Consider the following 19,727-nt stretch of genomic DNA (forward strand, 5'->3'; position numbering starts at 1 on the left):
GCTTAAAGCACAGCATCACAGAGCCACAAATATGTATATTTCCAAAATGACTATACAGTCCATTCAATAAACATACACACCACGTTTTAAATAGTAATTTTAAGTATAAAGTATTTAAAATTTCTCTTACTCGTGCAATATTCTTTCTAATTTTGTATCATTCTATGACAAAATCTTTGCAATAGATGCAAATAGCATGAAACTGTATAACACAATACAGCAGGGTTACGCTTCACAGCAGTAGCTGTGGATGGTCTGTGTAAACACAGTGGGGAGGAGGAGTAATGGAGGCCTGCTGCAGCCCAAACTGACCACTATGTACTGGCAGGGCAGGCAAACACCCGCAGGCACTAATTAAAAGAAACGTCTTAATTGGGACTTTCATGTTTGTACTGAAATAAAACAGTGGTGTGCCAAAAAAAGCAGTGCAGTCTATTTTGAGGTTTTTAAAGAAATAAACCTATGATGTGTGCAACATCAGTGCTTTTAACTGATCTTTGAGGGACTTGATGCTTGGGTATATACCCTTATAGTCTAAACTAAATTCAGATCAACCCAACCAATCATTATAAAAGTTTTTTTATTCATTCTTTGGTTTAAAAAAAAAAAAAAAAAAAGACACTTTGTAACTACAGAGGAGACAAAACGTGAATAGTTACAACAACAAAAAATATTATATTAAATGGATCTGTACTCATTTGATTTTATGATCTTCAACAAACCAAATGCAACAAAAGCTGCAAGTTTGGATTAAAACTGCAATATGAACTGAGGGGAAAACAATAAAACATTAAACCAATACATGGCCGCTGTCAAAGTATAAAAAGGTTTGACGGCAGATAAAAGAAAACACTGATACATTCCCGACATCTAAGGTTATTAAGTCACAACCTTATAAAACCTACTTAAATAACACACAGGCTAAACTAAACAGCAAGGTGTTAAGAGTCGCAAGAAGAAGAAGACAGTGGTTCCCAGTTCTACCAGTAGACATATACAACTGGTGATTAGGGGTTGCAAGTAGACATTGCTTGTTTTTAAGGGTTCAAAAGCCAAACAGTTTGGGAACCACTGAGACACAGACAAAGAAAAGGCAACATTTGTTTTCTGCTTTGAGAGCTAAGTATAAAAAAAATAAGTAACATAATCCTTTTATATTTTAGAGGCTCCTATTTCAACCCCGAGCATACCTTCATGTGTAATTAGGGGATGTGAAGTCGTGCCAGACAGTTAAAATGTGACTAAATGTCATTTAGAGGCATGTTAGAATTGTGCTAAATACTGCATTTTCTTCCATTATGTATTTATTTTTATTTTTCTCTGGAGGAATTTATATATAATGTGGTATATATGGGATAAATCTGGGCAAAATATTTAAAACATGGATCCAGGCTGGTGTTGGATGCAATAAATAAAACAAAAGCTGCTAGCTGACTCTTCAAAAGTTTAACTCTACATCTACGCCTCATCTTTTAAGAAAAAGATCAAAGAGTGGAGAGAGAAATGTACATTTGTCCCTCACCGTCCCTGTATCCATCTACTCTGCCTTTTCTCTCTCTTCATCCACATTCTGTTATATTCTCTCCATCTTATCCATTTCCTCCACTATCACAGCTGTGTTCTATCTCCCTCATTCTTATCTCTATTTGCAAGAGTTCTCTCAATGTCTCCTCCTCACGTCCTCTCTTCTTCATCACAGCTCGTCCCGTGCGCTCCAGTTCTCCAGTTCAGACTGCAGTACGTCAGAGTTCTGGGCCTCAAAGCTCAGCTCCCCTTGCTCCTGAGTTTTCCTCGACTTGGCTCGGTCCCAGTCGGTTTTGACAGTCTCGTTGTCCCACACAACCGATGTTTCCGTGTCACTGATGTAGCCCTGGTCTCCCGTGTAATGGGTCGGATACACCAGAAGCGGCTCGGCAGAAAACGCGTGCAGGTCCCGACTCTCAAAGTGGTCCATGTACTCTGAACTGATGAGTGAGAGGAGCGGGGATGTGATTAGATTGACCATAGCGCCGACAAAATAAAAAAATAAGAAACACATAAAAGGAACAGAAAGAAGATGAAGGGGCGGACGGGTTATACTCACACTGGATGTTTGTTGTACATGACAGGGAGGAACTCATCGACAGGTAGCAACTTGGTCAGAGGTTCGGCCCTGAGGAGCTTCTGCGCTCCTTGTAATGACAACATGTAGCCGAGTGTCCAGTAGGAGTAGTCTGCCTCCACCAGATTGTGGATGTTTGGTACAGACTTCTCTTGGTGGTCCACCTGCATCCGCTTCCGCCCGATGTAACTGTATTTAGTATTTAAGATAAAAAAGACAAGAAATATCAAGAGCACTAAACTTGGAGCTAAATTGACTAAAATCAAGTCATTTAAACAGAATTGATGCAGTCAGTGAATGATCAAAGCACTGCACTTTGCCACTGATGCTGAATTTATCCAAAATGTACCTAAAATCCTGAATTGATTTAAACTGTTGAACGTATTATAACATATATAATATCATCTTTAGCCTAAACTTGCTATTAGTGGTGGATGTAACAGAATTCTAAGCGGAGCGAATGGATGTTTCTTATCAAAACACTCCTTGAGTCCAATACCCATACTACCATACTATTTAGTATGCCAGAAAAATATTTAGTATGTCACAATAAATAGTATATCAAATGCAGTATGCCAAAAATACCAGGATGTTCTACTGCATCCAGTCATGCAAGCCAGCATGCTTTTCTGGCCAACCACAATCCTTGATGCAGCGTACTGTATATGAGCAAAATTCAAGGCGCATTGTTATGAAGAAGTAGTAAGTCCCAATTGTATGCATACTGCATGCAACAGTATATACTCTGTCAGGGCAGCTGCAGTGCATACTAAAACTAAAAAAAAAACTAAAAAAAAATGTGGTACCTTGAATGCAGCCTTTGTAAACGTCTATGCAGAAAATGATAAGTACTTTTAATTTCTGAAATGACTTCTCTACGTCTGATATTCTATGACAGTGATCAGTCTGAATGTGAAAATGCCGGAGTGGCTCAGTAGTGTAATGCTAAGAGGCATAATTCCCACAAGTGTTTACAGCATGTGATCAGTGGTGTCTGAGATATCACGTGTGACAGATGGACGGATTTCACTGAAGGGGAGCACGATAATCCTCTCTGTTTACTACATCGTGTTGTACGTCACTCACATGAGATCCCAGTTCAGCTTGTGTGTCGTCACCTCCTGCAGCAGCGTCTGGAGACGCCGCTTGAAGAACACCTCAAAGCGGAGGTCATCCTCGATGACCAGGGAGGTCTGCAGACCACGATCTACTATCTGCGCTCACGCAGAAACACATACACATAAATTGTAGTGCATTACAGTGCTGCTGAGATGATGGTGAGATGGCAAAAGCATTAGTGTGATGGAGAAGTTTCTTAAATCCTCAACTGGTTCAAAAATATAACATATACTTTTAAATTAAAAGTATATATTAGGGCTGTCAAAATGAATGCGATAATAACGAGTTAACGCTAATTCCTTTTAATGCCACACCTTTCTTTAAACGTGCGATTAACGCACGCACGTTTAAGAACTCAGGAAGCTGCAGCAGTAACATTGTGTTGCCAACTTGGCGACTTTCTCACTAGATTTAGTGACTTTTCAGACCCTCTTAGTGACGTACTGTATAAATCTATAAACGATCTAATCTATGCAAATGAATATATTTCTGGTTTAATTCATTCTCATGCAGTCCACAGATACTAGTTTAAACACTTAACAGCGCTTCTCTCTCCCCCTCTGTCCTATTTCAAAGCAGCACTGCGCAGACAGTCAGTAGGGGGGGTGTGTGTGGGCTTTTGGTGTTTTTTGCCCCCAACGTCTCCTTCCAGGCAGCGCGGCAATGGTTATGTTTAGGGTTAAGGTTAGGGTTAGCTGCCTGGAAGGCGCCGTTGGAGGCAAAAAACACCATTGAGCGTGTGTGTGTGTGTGTGTGTGTGTGTGTGTGTGTGTGTGTGTGTGTGTGGATGGCTAGCAGAAACAAAGATCCTTGAGCAGAAATGGATAAATAAAAAGGTCTTTTTGAATGGCAAGTTTTTCAAAGCCCTTCCAGATGGTTCTCTCCACAAAAGTTATGTGAATGTGCTATATACCAAGTGAGCACCAAAAACTTGAAAAAAATATCCTTTTTAAAGTAAATTTAGAACAGATTCGAAAATGTGCAATTAGTTTGCGCTCAATCGCTAGTTAACAAGGACGCTCATGCGATGAATCGCCATTAAACATTTTAATCAATTGACAGCCCTAGTATATATATATGTATTCTTTGTAAAAAAAAAATCAATCAAGCTCATGACTCTCACCAAGCTGCCTCTCCTCACACAAAGTGAGTTACTGTGTTTTTCGGTAGTAAACGTTATCTACCATGCACAGGTAGACCCAGAGGCCTGAGGCCTGTCCAAGCGTCTCACCTCCTTCCAGATGTTGTAATGAGAGAGGAAACAACCCAGTTCACCTTTGGTGAGAGGCCGACCATGATAAGGGTCTTTGTAACCCGGCAGCATCTTAATCCTCATAGACTCTATATCAGTCTTGTTCAGAGCTCTGAGGGAAAGAGAAAGGATAAACAAAGAGATTATAAAAAATAAATTGTGTGTGTAAAAATAGAATTATAACATAAGGCATGCATGTGTTGCAAGGTTTTTCTATTAATTCTTACCATTTTATATTAAGATGACAGAAAGCCCAATCAACTATGTAAAACATGACGCTACCTACTGAATGGATAGCCTACACAGAGATTAGAGTAATATTTTTATATTTTACTCACCGATGAGCTAAAGACTATGTGGTTCAGAGAAAGTGTAACTGACAGCATGCACCCACTACTTTTCACTTGGTTGTTTGTCTCAGCTCAGCCTCCCTACATCAATCTACACTGCGTGTTGCAGAGGCACAAATCAAGAAGACACAGGCAGTGGGGGAGGAAGAAGATGAGAAACGTACTTGCCATCCACAGCGGCAACAACCTTACAGCTGAGCTGCTGCTCATACAGAGTTCTTAGCATTCGCTCGCGACGGTCAGATCTCCGCACCAGATTTATCATAAACACCTGGGTGCACACAAATGCAAAACCTCACACACATGCGTAGGTTATTGTGTGTGTGCCTAATTGTGTATGCGATTGAGTGTTTGTACCTCATCAAAGCCCATCTTGTTAGGCTGCTTGGGAGGAAGAGACAGGAAGCTGGAGGGCTCCAGTGGAGGATCTTTCACTTTCAAAGAAAAAACGACGGGAAGGTTACAAAGAGAATGTGTAATGTGGTGGAACAGTGGTTCCCAAAATGTGGTTCAGGGATACACAGGGGTCTTCAGGAGATTTCCATTTACATGCTAGAAATTTAGCAAGATGAGTATGTAAAGATGACTATTATAATACTAATATTATTAGTATTCATTATGTAGGTTTCCCAGCCCATCCTACTGGTGTTTCCTCACCTACGATGCATACAGTAATGCTGCACAAAGACTATAGTACACAGTAGTATAATGTTGTGACAAGGTGATATTAAACAAAAGACAATTTCAGTAGGAACCTAACTTAACTCTAATAACATGGAATCTATTTTTCGAGTCTTTGGTATGAACATTTTGGGAGTCCCTGAATTATAAGGCACACTCTGTTTCTTCTCCTGTTGTACTGTATGTCTCATCTGAACAGCTTTCCATGCTTAATTGCCAACTTCATAAACAGAAAAAAACTCACTGCAGAAACATTTTAGCAAGATTCATTTTGTCGTGTAGCAAAAGTGGACATTGTCCAATAGTTTTTAGGCATAGGCATACAGGATATTGTGTTGCTATGGTAGAACCTCAGCACTTTATAACTAAATATAACTTTAGGCTACTTCCGAAAAACCTGTCTTGCATTTCCATTATGGGTACAGCAAAAGAATATTTAGTTCAGCTTAACACAAGTTGGGAAAATCAAATACATGCAAAACATGCAGAACAGCACACCATGACATTGCAAGTTAAGATAAGAGTGGAGTAACAACAGATCAGTATATTCCAAACTAACAAACTTCCATTGTACAAAGAGACCTAATCAGGTGTAATCACCGCCTGGTGTCTGGGTAAGTGCCTAATCACAAGCAAACTCACAGCCTTTTGCTAAAACTGTGGAACACAAAGAGATCATTCTGATCTTTGCGAGTGCTCTTTGACCTGTTGACTCACCCATGACCTCAAGCTGAGTATGCACGAAGCTCTCCGCCTCATCCTGTAGGGTGCCGTGGGAGCGCATCGGAACTGGGAAAAACCCATAAGTCTCTTTGTTGCACACGTACATCTGCACACCTGAGAAGATAAAAGTGAGAAAAAAAAACACGCTTACGCTTTGTTGCTGATGCAACAGTGTGAATTTCCCCATTGTGGGAATAATAAAGGATTTTGAATCTTGATTCTTGAATACAAAACATGTCACGAAAGACATTAAGCAGCCCTCCAGATAACAAGTCTACCTCCGTTGCATTTGTCTCACCTGCCATGCGAGCTGAGTAGGCAAAGACGATGACATCATCCAGGGCCCAGCTGTACTCAGGGTGTGGTGGATAAAAAGCCAGCTGACGGGAGGCGTCTTTCTGTAGGTCCACTAGGTAGGTGGAGTGGACCATCGGTACGGCAAAACAGCCAAGACGTTCCTGCTTACGGATAGGCATGTAGGCTGGTGTACGCTTGTAGTAACCCTGTAGTGAGTACACAGTGTCAGGTGTCAGGTTACTCTCAATTTTCTTGTGTCCAACTTGTTTCCCAAATTTCTCAAGTGAAGCTTGATCTGAGATATTTGACCGAGATTTGATTGAGAAAATTGTCTGCCGGAAGTCTACATCTGTGTGTCAGTTACAGGAAGAAGACATATCTAAAACTTCATAAGTTACTAATAAATTACAAAAAACATTTTGGTTTTAATTGTGAAAAGTACATGACTGAGACTAAGTAATGCTGACTTATAAGAAAAGATACTAGCAGACATTGGGTGTTGCCTTTTGGCTACAGGCCCATTAACTTTCCCAAAAGAATTGTTCTTTGCAGGAATCTGAGAGGTAGATTCTTGGTTGGATTGGTTTTATTTTGTGCTGGAGGACAGACAACATCCATATGTCTGCTCTGATTTGAAAAGAAGCAAAGCTGAGTACTTAAAGACATCCTGTCTCAGCAGATCACAGACAGAACAGTATCCGAGACTAACACATACAGTACGTTATGCCAAATACATCAGATGTGCAAGTTTGATTCTCTGCTCATTAAAAAAATAATTTTTTACTAGACAAATATTTTTTATTAAAATAGCTCTTGATAAGATATAAGGCATACATCAGTTAAAGGACACTGGGGCCTGTAGTTTTAGGTAAGTCTTATCAGCAGCACAAACAGGATTAGAAGTCAAACTAAGAAGACTAAGAAGGTGGAACTAATTAAACATAATGAGCCGTGTGGGCTGTCTGTGCACCAGCCATATAATCTACTGATATCACAAACCTTTAGCTAAATATTATTATCAGAGCAGTAACAAAACAGTCACACAATTATATTTACCAGAGTGCATTTACCAGAGAATTCAGCTCCACCTTGACTTATTTAAAGTGTTTCCAAAGTGACTTATTTGCACAAATTGAATTTCCTCATGCATAAGAGAAAATAATCAAGTGTAAAATCCCCTCTAGATCATATTTATGTGTTATGAAGGTGGCAGGAGAACAGGAGGAGGATCAGTAACCCATAGAGTTCATAGCAGACTTTGTCTGGATTGCATTATCCCAAGAGGTGTTTTATGGAGACATTATCAAGAGGCTACATTTGATGAATAATTTATGTTGGGTCAGTCTGTGTGTTAGAGCAAAAGAGGATGCTGGTGGAAACTGATGTGTTGTAACAATGTAAATACAAAAGAAAATGCTGCACTACAGTAACAAGCAGTTATATTTCGTATAGGCTTCGCCCTCTAAAGGCTTTCGCTATTGGGTTAATCCCTTTGCGCATGCGCAGTCGTGAAGATTTTCTTTCCCGCCATAGCGCTCATCGCGGGCTTCAACTATGTCCGCAAGTTTTTTTTCAGCGCTAGCAGAATGAAGACTTCTACCTCCAGTGGTGTTCGCCCTCTGTACCGGCTGCCGGGCTGGCTATATCCTGCCGTCGGATCTCCACCCCTGCTCGGTCCCGTTCACGTCAGGATGGCGCTCACCCCTCAGGCCTCTTGCCCGTTCTGCGCCCGCCTGCCATCTAAAGAGCTAAAACGGCGGGGGGCACGCTTTTCTGGATGGCAGCTGGGCAGACAGGCGAGATGACCGCCAGAAGAGGACTCCTTCGTTGGGCACAAGTCTGAGGACTCGATTCCCCCAGAAGAGGGTTCTCTCCTCGGTTTTCCCTCCTCCCCGTTGGGAGGACTGGACCTCGAGGCGGGTGACGACGCCCTCCCTCTACGGCTCTCCCCGTCTCCAGAACGGCCAGGGGCATCTTGAGTGATTTATGCATGCTGTCGGTTTCACCGTCCTGCCACTCCATTAGAGGGGACGGGAGCGCAGCCACTTTGCAGCCAAACCCTTCATTCAAGGCGAAAGTTTTAACGAGCTCATTTCGGTCAAGGGTGTTTTCCCTCGAGGGTTTTTTTCCTCTGCCTCATCGCAACGAACCAGAGGAGGCTTTTCACCGACTGTGTCCGGTGCGCGCGTTATCACAGTACGTTTTATGCACGGCAGACATCCGACAAACACAGCAGCTGTTCGTGCACTACAGGGAACACTCCCAAGGCGTGGCTCTTTCAAAACAGCATCTGTCTCATTGGTGCGAAGCTATCACCCAGGCTTACAGCACTGGGTGATAGCCTCAGGGCATCCGAGCGCATTCTACAAGTGTGCTGTCAGCGTCTGCGGACCTTGTCAGGGGCATGACAGTAGGCGACATCTGCGCAGCGGCCTCCTGGCCATCCCCATGCCCATTCATCCGGTTCTATCGGCGTGATATATCAGAGTCCTCCATGACCCACTCGGTCCTATCCTCATCTCAACAACAAATGACGCGCCGCTGCATGTGTTTTGCCTGCTGTCCCCGTCCCTCTTGCACTGGTGGCGGAGAGGAATGTGGGTATCCCATAATTATTAATCAACAATTATCACTAATAATGCACTTCCACAATCAGGACTTGGGTCTTACAATCAGTATTAGGCCAATTCATAATCATGACAGGGTTTTTATTTGATACATTGACCTGTCAGTGCAAATAAGGAGAGAAGTTAGTCCATGTTCTGCTTGTGGGCCCTGTGTCGCAGGTGGCATTGACTACATCAGCTTCGCCCTAACCCAATAGCGACAGCCCTTAGAGGGCGAAGCCTATACGAAACAGAATGATAGTTACGTATTGTAACTCCAGATTCTATGCGTATAGGCGTAGCCCTCTAAAGTTCGGGCCACCTGCCCCACTAGGATTGGCTGAAGAAAATACTGATGTTGGGAGCAGAGCAACGATTCCACTTCTGTAATATACAGTATTTGCGGACGTAGTTGAAGCCCACGCTGAGCGCTAGGGCGGGAAATGAAAATCTTCACGACTGCGTATCGCTGGGCGATATATATATTCAACAACAACAAAACGGATGCGTGAGATAAAGCTGTTTTCACACATACAAGTAATTCACTTTTCATTCCTCGCTAAAAGCTCAAATCTTTAACTTCGCGCAACCTTGCCCCTATTTTCACATGTTGCTAACGTACATTAACATTCCATGGTCTCATGAATGTAGTATACAGTACCTGTGGCAAGCTCCTTCGTAGTAACTAGCAGTAAAAAAACATCGAAGAAGAGCTGCATGCTACAGAGCGGCAATTGCTAGTTGTTTAAGCCGCTACAGACGTCCGTCACAGCTCGGTCGTATCAGCGGCATTTAGTAGATGTGTTGAGCCGCAACAGAGTTCCTCAACACCGGCTCTGGTGCTCCGCATTGGTGCTCCGTCAGGTCAGCTGTAGCTGGTGGTTCAGTTTTCCGAGACTAGGTGATTCTCAGCCGGGGACAGATCACCGCGAGCTGCCGGTCATTTTGGTGGAGATTACGGTTAAGTAAGTAAGTTAAGAAAAGAACTAATGTTAGTCCCTGTCGCTGCCATGTTGTTTGTGTAACTCTATGGCAAACGTGCGGGGGGAGGGCTGAGCCCGTTCGGAACTATGGGAGCCCAGAGGGGAGCATCGGCGGATGTTAAGGAGAAAACAGATTTTCATTTTAACAAATCAACGTTAACTACACATTCGAGTTAATTGATAAAATCGATTTATCGCCCAGCCCTACGACTGCACATGCACGAAGGGATTAACCCAACAGCGACAGCCCTTAGAGGGCTACGCCTATACTCATAGAATCTGGAGTTACAATACGTAACTACAGGTATCGTTCATAATTCCAACGCCATGCAGAATGGTTTTATAAAGGTCTTAGAAAGTATCTGGTTGGGGGTGGTAACTTTAAAGTTGTAATGTTGAATCTGATTTAGAATAAGACAGACAGACAGATAGATAGATTCACAGTAACTTAAATTAAATGTGGGGTACTTTTTTATACTAATATATATATATGAAATAGACATAGTGCAAGTATATATTATACAGGTTTTACAAGTTGTTAACCATATAAAAACAAAACATCTGCAGTACCTGTGAAGTCATTCCGCACCAGAAGTTAGAGTATGCTGCTCTGGACTCCAGCATTGGCGCTACAATAGTCTTGTTTTCACTCATCAGTTTCCACAACATGTCCGTATTTGTGAGCAGGTTGTCACAGTCAGCCACCTACAGAAGGAAGAGAAGGGCACTGTATTGATAATAATCACACACAAACATGCACATGCAAGCACAGACAAAAGGTCACCCTCTGTCACTCAATGATTGATTGAGCCACAGCAACATGGTTAGAGTAGTACTGTGAGCATCCTAACACATTTTAACTCACAGGCCAGAATTTAAACAAGCCTTACCAAGAGACTGCCCTTGTATTTACAGGAGGATGGTCTGTACTCTGGTGTGTTTTGAACAACTGCTGCTCAATAGGGGTGAATCAACAATTTTTAAAATTGATTCTTTTCCCTACAATCAATATTTTTATTTACTTTTTTAACAATGATTCACCTTAACATTTCCTGTTTATACGGTACCGCTGATGCTCAACATATCAGTTTTCTACTTGTAAAAACAATTATCTAATCATTGGTTAAACTATTCATAGATTCAATGCTGTTCCTTTTCTTTTCTATGTAAAAGAGCTTTGCTTTCTCATCCACTACAGGTATTATCAGGTGTAGACAATGATGATGATGTAGACACAGAGTCAGAGACATCACTGAGAGTACATAATAAGAGGGGGCTTATGAAGCTGTTAAGTGGATGTTAACATACCAGCAGGTAGTCGGCCCAGATCTCACGGGCGGTCTCCAAAGCTGCCTGGCGGAGCTTCATTACGTGTTCATAACGGAGATTATTCCAGTGCTTAGGCCCCTCCTCATCTTCAAAGGAACTGAGACATGCACAGACAGACCCATTAAGTAATGTACGTCTCACACACACACATAATCCCCCCCCCACACACACACACACAGTACCTAGGTTCATCTTCAGGTCTCCACTCCACATAGTGATAGTCATTCTGCACCTTGACAAGCCAGTCTCTCAGGATGGCTGTGGTGTTATCTATGTTGTGATCTGTCGCCACCCTGTGGAGGGGAGGGAGGGAGAGAGAGAGAGAGAGAGAGAGAGAGAGAGAGAGAGAGAGAGAGAGAGAGAGAGAGAGAGAGAGAGAGAGAGACCACCTTGAAGCACCTTGATCAGCAGTACCACTAACTGTGTAAGATATTATTTTCAATGATCCAGTGTTAGGCCTAGATCTATGGATATGGATAAAATCTTGTGTCAGTGTGTCGAATTTCATCTTCCAACAATTATATAGTGAAGTCCATTATATTTTATTTATATGGCCCAATATCACTAATCATAAATTTGCCTTAAGGGGCTTATATCAGGGATGCACCGATCAGATACCGATCAGACTTAAAGCTGCAATAAATGCATTTACATATAATGTAACCATTTTCTAAACCATTTATATGAAAATATGATTACTGCAGCTTTGGGGAACATGGAAAACGACAAAAAGATATATCTCAATATAACCAAATCCCAGAAGATATTGCATTGATATAGTATTGATTTATTATCCATCTGTACTTTGTCCTCTGAGTGTCTTGCTGTCATTAGAGCAGAGTTGCACATCACGAATGTCAGGAGTGGACAAAGAAGATAACAGACAATAGGGGCTGAAAAGGGGAGCAGCGGCATTCGTCTGCTGTCTGTGTTATCATAACAAATCTCAGCGTGTCAGGGAGGGGCAGAGACACAGAGAGAACGAGGGAAAGAGGTAAAAAAATGTGTAAATATGAGAGAAATTGATTTACTCCCATCCCCGTCATGTAGTGAGTGACAGTCGGCATGCTGCAGGTGTTAGTTTCCCATCTGTCTGTGGCGTTTTAACACAGCAGTGCCATCCCAGCACCTACATGTGACTGTTTTACCAATCCATCTTCCTCCTCTCGCTCTACCTTTCCCTCTCTGACTGCTGTAAAGTTTTGAATGAGCAGGGGTAGCGAATAATGTAAAAGGCTTATGGAGAGGATATATTTGGGATTGCTGACATGCCGGCAATAAAACCATGCCTAAAGGATAAGAAGGGCAGAGGGATAAAAATTGAAGATTTATAAACTGACAATATCCATCCTGCATGTCTCTGCAGAACACACATATCATCATTAGGCAGTCTGCATGCGTGTGTCTATGTCGCAGCTTGCCAAATACTCCATCTTAACCTGTCAGTCTGATAACTGTCTGCAGGTATCGACAGGTGGCCAGCTAGCAGCTCAGTTGATGTATTTCACGCTGCATTTTAAAACCTTTTTATATCTGTTCTTCCACTAAGGGAAGCGAAATGTTGTGTAGATCAAAGCAACGATGCAGAAAACTGAGCTCCGGCTGCCACATGGGGATAGTTAGACTCAGGCACACAGGCTGAATTGGCTGGCTGGGATACAAGGAAAAAAGCTCTCAACTTCTAGGCTGGTTGTTTAAATAGACACATGGGCACTTGAATCCCTCATTGTAGCTCCCACTGAAAAAGTTAAATTCAACCTTCACTCTCAGATGAGGGCTAGCGAATCAAACAATCAATTCATAGGAGTGAATTATGGTTAACTCTAATCCTAACTCACACAGTCCCATTAAACAAAACTCTGCCTGAGGCTAATTCAGAGAAATAATCTAACCTGTCAGGTCTGAATGCTGATAAAAACAGATTAACTTAATCTTCAGAAACAGATGTGCTGGCACGGGATCAATGTGACAATAGGAAGTGAGCAGTGCTGGAGACAAGAATAATCTGGAAGGTTTGGGGGCTGGGTGATGGAACAGGCTGAAGGAAGGGAAATCCTGCAGAGGTCAATACTGGTTTTGTTCGAATCGAGTCTGCAAGACGAAGATGTGGAAGGGGAAGAGGGAGGGGAAATAAAATGTGAGGGTGGAGGGGAGGGGAAGGGAAAAACGAGACGATCTGTGACTGAATGGAACTTTTCACGGGTACGAGTTTGCTGGCGCAACCCGAGCTCCGCTGCCGGGGCCAGCAAAGTCTCTACAATACCGTGTAGCCTACAGCCACGCAGCTCTAACTTTCGCTCATTTCACCGCCGATTTGATTGTGGAAGTGTGGAGATAAAGCGCTCGTGGGGTTTTCTATATTATAACACAGCAGCCCCACCTGACCATAACGCACAAGCACGCTGAGTTTTCCTCTATAATATGTCGTTACATCGGCTTGATGTGTCTCTGGTCTGGTGCTCCCTTAATGAGCTCACACTGACGTTGAATCACACGTTGTCGTAATTAATTTCCAATTTGATCATGTCAACAAAAAAGTTTTGACATGTCATAAGCTTATTTTCAAGGGCGATGACACCACACTCACCACAGCGCAATGCGGTCCTTCGGGTAGTTGAGGCGCTCAATGGCTCCGAGGAACAGCGGCAGGGAGTGCGCCGAGTTGCGGCAGACCAGCGCGACGACGACCCGGGGAGCGAGGAGTGGAGACTCGGGGCTCCAGCGCTCCTCGGGGAAATATCCCCAGCTCGAGCCCGGCAGGAGAACGAACAGCAGGGCAGACAGCAGTGAGGTGACCCGGGGCATGGCAGGGGAGAAAAAACTAACTGATAACGCGGCGGACAGAAGGGACAGATGATGTGGAAGCTGAGGGTCACGCTGTTGTGTTATGCCGACAGTGAAACCATGGCGGAGGAGCTGGATAAATTAAAGGGCAGGTCTGGAATGGTTTAAGAGGAACTCGGTGTTCTCAAAAGACAGTCGCAGGCCCACATTGATGTGTCTTGTGTAAATTGTTAAACTAAATCATATGAGGGGGGGGGGGTCCTGCCAGTACCCAGATAAGGATGAGTTGTACGTTTTATAACTTCTTGTTTCCTACAAGCCCAATACGACTTCGGTTAGGCTTCCTTCCTCCGTCCTCCCCTTTAAGAACAGATCCAGCTGTAGGACGCTGAGAGAAAGCAACATGGGCGTGTCCATATGTTCAATCTGCTGCAGGCCATATAGCCTACCTCAGGCTGGAGGAACTCAGAAACTGATGTCTACTTTATTTACAACAGTGGTTCCCAATCTATTTGGCTTGTGGAAGCAAAACTGTCTACCTTGTGACAATAAGTGTAAGCAGTTCAACCAAATAATTATAATGTATTATTCTCAGATTGTTTAATATATGCAGGGTTTTAGAGGCCTTAAAAAGTAAAAAAAAAAACAGATATGCAGCTTTGCAACGTCATAGGTTAGATGGACAGTTTACTCATTTACATGAAATGCATAGCTATATCAAAGCTTTTCAAACTTGACTTCGGAAATACCAATCACAATTTTTCAGTACTCAAAGTAAATTCTTCAAAATGCTTGTGTTGTCTGACCAACCGTCTCAAATCCAAATATGTCAATTTCTTTATGAGGTAAAGCAAAAGTATTAGATTATCAAAATAGTTGCTGATTAATTTTCTGTCCATTGACTTGATTAATCGTTTCACCTTTAACTATAAAACACATACAGTAGCAGAAGTACAGAGAGGTCATCAGGTTATAAATGATAATTAATGGTTTAAAGCTGCAGTTGCTTACTTTGATAAGAATACGTTTTTGTCCTATTTGATGAAACTCTCACCACGCTGACAGAAGCACATGAGACAGATAATCTGTGGAAATAGTCATGTCCCTCGACCTGCCTCCTCCATCCTAATGGCATTTGCAAGAACAACAAACTAGAGCTGAGGAGTCTCTTGTCAGTGATTGCTTGTGAACTACGATCAAACATGATCAAATATGAATCAAGATTCTGTTACTGTGTTGCCTATTTCTCATCCTCAAATGTTTTCAGAAACAGATTTCAGTGTACTATACAGTACTGTCGCAATGTTGAAAACAGTCAAGCCAAAACCAAGCCAAGCCTGCCGGAGCAAACTTTATTTTACAGCTAATCAGTAACTATGCAATGCAGTAACAGAATCTTGATTAACATTTGATCAGTGCTGGCTAGTTTTACAGTTTGATCAGAGTTGAGGAGATGTCTCCTCGACTCTGATTGGTTGTTTTCCGAGCTGGCAGAGAAACGTGATTTTTTTCACAGATTATCTGACTCATGTAGTACTGTCAAGACATAGTTACAGTTTGAGCAAATATGACAAAAAGTTATTTTTTATAAAAGTTACCAACTGAACCTTTCAATGCCTGTCGATTAGTCTGAACCAGTTTCAATATATACTATAGCTGTCCAATTCTTCCCTTTCTATTTAAGTTATATCTTTGTTGTGGAAAATGCAAATAGAATACAAACAAACAGCCCAAATTAAAAAGGTTCAAAGTAACAAGACTGAAGAGTTATGGTTTTTCAAATGGGAGTGAACATTCACTGCATAATCTAACCTCTCAACTGTTTTGATCCAGCCAGTAACTAAATGAAATCCCTCCTCACACACTGTACCTGACTGGATGTAAGAGGTCAGGTTGTCTCTTAGGATGGAGTGGAAGATGGTGTCAGGGTGAATGAAAGAGGGCCTGCTCGGAGTGCACCATGGCATAGTAACAAGACAGATCCTAAAATTAAGGGGAGTTAAATAAAGACCACATAAAGAAGACAAACACACACCGATGAAGATATAAAGACACGCACCTGCTCACCCACACCATGTGTAAATGCTGGCAGTGTTATCTGTAGGACCACCTCCAGAATTATTTGAGATCGAAGGGCCAACAGTTCTGTATCCAGATGCTGTGTTTGTTTTCATCGTGTGTGAGACAGAGACAGGGACAGATGGACAAATGTGTGATTTAAAGCGCCCATATTATGCTCATTTTCAGGTTCATAACTGTATTTTAAGGTTGTACCAGAATAGGTTTACATGGTTTAATTTTCTAAAAACACCATATTTTTGTTGTACTGCACAGCTCTCTCTCACTGCTGCAGATCCTCTTTTCACCTGGTTTCTGTTTTAGCTACAGAGTGAGACTTCTTTTCTTCTTCTTCTGTACTATCTTTGATTGCACTCGCACATGCTCAGTAGCTCAGATGTAGAGCATGTCAGCTAGCTAACTCTAGAGACAGTAAAAGAAAGCCTGTTTCTCCAACTTTGGTCAGTTACAAGGCAGGATTAGCTGGGAGACTTCTAAATGAGGGCACACATGTAAGTAGTTCTTTTGTGGATTATGGTGAACTTGTGTGTGTTGTAGCAGTGCTTTGCTATTGAGAACGACGTAGCATGCTAGGGTTAGCATTAGCATGCTAACGCTAACGCTACGAGCTAACGGTTGTGGTTAGCCAGCTCATTTTGGACTGTGACGTCACAGTCCGAGCCGATTTTTAACAGCTCACTAGGAGACTGAAGGCAGGACACATTCAGAACCCGTATCTCACTCAAAACAGCATGGATGGATTTTTTTCAAAGTTTGTATGTGTGGAAGCACTAGAGACACAAAAGAACACCCCAAATCCCAGAAAAAGTGATTTTTTCATAATATGGGCACTTTAAGTGACATGAATAACAGAAGTGGGTTTTTCCCAAGTCTGCCCCTGCTACACACCTTGACCACTTTCTCTTTGATCCTACACAGCACCGCTGTGAGCTGGGAGGGATATTAGAGAAGGCATTGTAAGTTTTTACTATTCTGTAACTTAAACCTACATTGTGTAATTTCTTTAGATGATTCTTAGCAAAAACCCCTTTGTTCTTTTACAAATATGTACTCATTCATGTGTAATTACTAACAAACTAATCAGTGACTTGCTCGAATGACGGCAACCATGTAGCGCCTCCATCTTTAAAATACATTAGCCAAAGAGGCACATCCCTCCGCATTTCGCCCTTTTACACATTTTGGAACCGTGACGAATGCCAGGGGGAGATTACTCGCCAGGGAAGCAAAAAAGAGAATTAAAACGACAACGCGACAGGCAAAGCAACAAGACCAAAGTTAATATTGGAGTGGCTAGCGTGTAAACGATAGAGAGAGCTCATTTAGGGCCACCGTAGGAGGAAGAGCTAGAAAGTAATATTCAGTTGGTTGTCATATACAATTTCATCGCTAGATGGGAGAAATTCTTACACAATGTAGCTTTAACTTACTGGATACACAAACATGTCTGTTGAATTACTTCGTAGAGAGCATTCTGAGCTTTGAGTAACAAAGGCCTCCAAGTTCCACTGTGGACTCCCCATGTCTCCTGGAGCCAAGTTTGCCCCTCTGAGCTCAACTCCAGCTTGTCCAGGCACTGCCACATCCTGGCATCGTCTGGTCCGTGGCTGCTCAAAGGCGTCAGCACCTACAACAAAAAAGCATCTTATGTACAGTGCCATCACAAAAGCATTAAATCTCCTTTGAATTTTTCAGCACGATGTATTGTGAATGAGCTGCCAGTTTATATTGGAGTCTAGCGCAAAATAGCGGAATAGATGATACAGTATAAGCCACACTGGTTTAATTAAAGATGGTTGATGCGATATCCACGTGTATTTTCGTACATTACTTATAATAATTATTCATATTGCAAATGAAACATTACATGTCATGCCTCAGGCCTTGTAAAACACTTCACATTCCCTCACATAATTACACAACTGCATAGCTGCCAGTCAAATATAGAAGTGGGCTAAAGAAGGTATAAAATCAAAAACACCTCTCCTGTTGCCTGTGAGAGATTTTGATCAAAGATCCTGCTTTTGCTGTTGCTTGAAAATCTTCAGCTAACACCTTTAGGTCCAGAACAGAGATTCACACAAAATGAAGGAAGTCTATTTGTGACAGCTAATCACATGTAACGGCCGTAGTGCCTTTGTGTGAACATGAGATGTCGGCAGTTCAACCAAGGAGTGATTTTTCTTTTTAATATTATTTTATTATATTTATTTTTAAGGATTTAGAAGGGCCTAAAGGGCTGGGAGTTTTTAATTTATTATTCTTATTCTTATTCTTCTTATTATTATTTTAATTAATTTGGGACCCCTCAGATTATAATATAATAATATATTTAATATAGGCCCATGCATTGGTCCTGATGTCCAAGTTGGGAACAGCTGGTTTAGAACATTTCATCAGCAACATCAACATTATTGTCTCAGAAGGTGTAGAAAAAAGGACATTTTTGCCCAATGAACCTCTTTTGTGATATCCTTCACTGATGTGCTTTTTGATCCCAGGTCTATGATGTCATCACATGTCTCCAGGAAGTATTGCCAGGTAGAAGCAAATCCATCATAGACGGGTGTGGCCACTTCCGGCAGAGTACAGTCCAGCCTTGGGATGATTGTGTGTTGGAGGGAGTGTGACATCGGCTCACACATGTCCTCTTAGGTAAGAAGCAGTAAAAAGGATGAAGATGGAGAACACAGTCTCATTTGACATCCTCTGTCTTCACACACACACACACACACACACACACACACACACACACACACACACACACACACACCTGTGATTGTGTGAGCGATGTGGTCCTGCAGCAGACTGGCCTGTTACAGTCCTGCAGAGATCTGTTTCTCCACATTCAAACGATAAAGAGACAATTCCTCCTTCAAGGCTGCCATGGCAGCTTTTACCTGATGCTTTGCTGTCCTGTACACCTCAGACAGCAGCTGACGGGCATGCATAAATATACATATACTCAAGCTTAAGAGAAAAACACATGATATGCATTCGTCCATTGGTTTCTACCTATTCATATGTACATGTATATGTATGCTTAAGCCTAGATGTATTGTATACATAATATTTGTCCTTTTTCACTCACTCTGAGCCAGGCAGTCCTCCTCCTGCTGTGATGTGCAATAATCCTGGGAAATACTTGCTGCTTGAGGTAGGACATCACTTCTTCCATAACCATGCTTACCAACACCTGGAGGGAAAAGAGAGACAGAAAAAGTAGAAAGATAAAAGAGAGATATTACAACAAGGCTCAGATGGAATTACTGAAATTGTTGGGTCTTTGTAAATTGTGGTGTGTGAGTGTGGTCTAGACCTACTCTATCTGTAAAGTGTCTTGAGATAACTCTTATGATTGAGAAATAAAATTGAATTGAATTGAATTAGATATTAGGTAGAAGATAGAAGTGAAGAAAGAAA

The 19,727-nt window shown here is 42.0% G+C and overlaps 1 protein-coding gene across 1 annotated transcript; it reads right to left on the minus strand.

Moving 5' to 3' along the window:
* Positions 1-627: 627 nt before the first annotated feature.
* On the minus strand, positions 628-14,330 carry LOC114567883 (procollagen galactosyltransferase 1). Its single transcript, XM_028597090.1, has 12 exons — positions 14,029-14,330; positions 11,624-11,734; positions 11,421-11,538; positions 10,683-10,817; positions 6,525-6,729; positions 6,221-6,340; positions 5,180-5,256; positions 4,987-5,093; positions 4,452-4,584; positions 3,188-3,315; positions 2,084-2,290; positions 628-1,964 (listed from the first exon to the last, which is right to left on the minus strand). Exons 1-12 carry the CDS (start codon positions 14,244-14,246, stop codon positions 1,694-1,696), a joined length of 1,830 nt encoding a protein of 609 aa, XP_028452891.1. The 5' UTR covers positions 14,247-14,330; the 3' UTR covers positions 628-1,693.
* Positions 14,331-19,727: the final 5,397 nt, after the last annotated feature.

Source organism: Perca flavescens, chromosome 2 (genome assembly GCF_004354835.1).
Source record: "Perca flavescens isolate YP-PL-M2 chromosome 2, PFLA_1.0, whole genome shotgun sequence".
NCBI classification, from domain to species: domain Eukaryota; kingdom Metazoa; phylum Chordata; class Actinopteri; order Perciformes; family Percidae; genus Perca; species Perca flavescens.

Bases quoted from the DNA above. Each gene is read 5' to 3' on its own strand.
- LOC114567883 (XM_028597090.1), bottom strand. From the start codon at position 14,246: ATGCCCCGGGTCACCTCACTGCTGTCTGCCCTGCTGTTCGTTCTCCTG. The intron at 5,094-5,179 runs GTACAAACACTC...GTGTGCACCCAG, and splicing joins ACAAGATGGGCTTTGATGAG to GTGTTTATGATAAATCTGGT. The intron at 4,585-4,986 runs GTACGTTTCTCA...TCTTTCCCTCAG, and splicing joins GTTGCCGCTGTGGATGGCAA to AGCTCTGAACAAGACTGATA.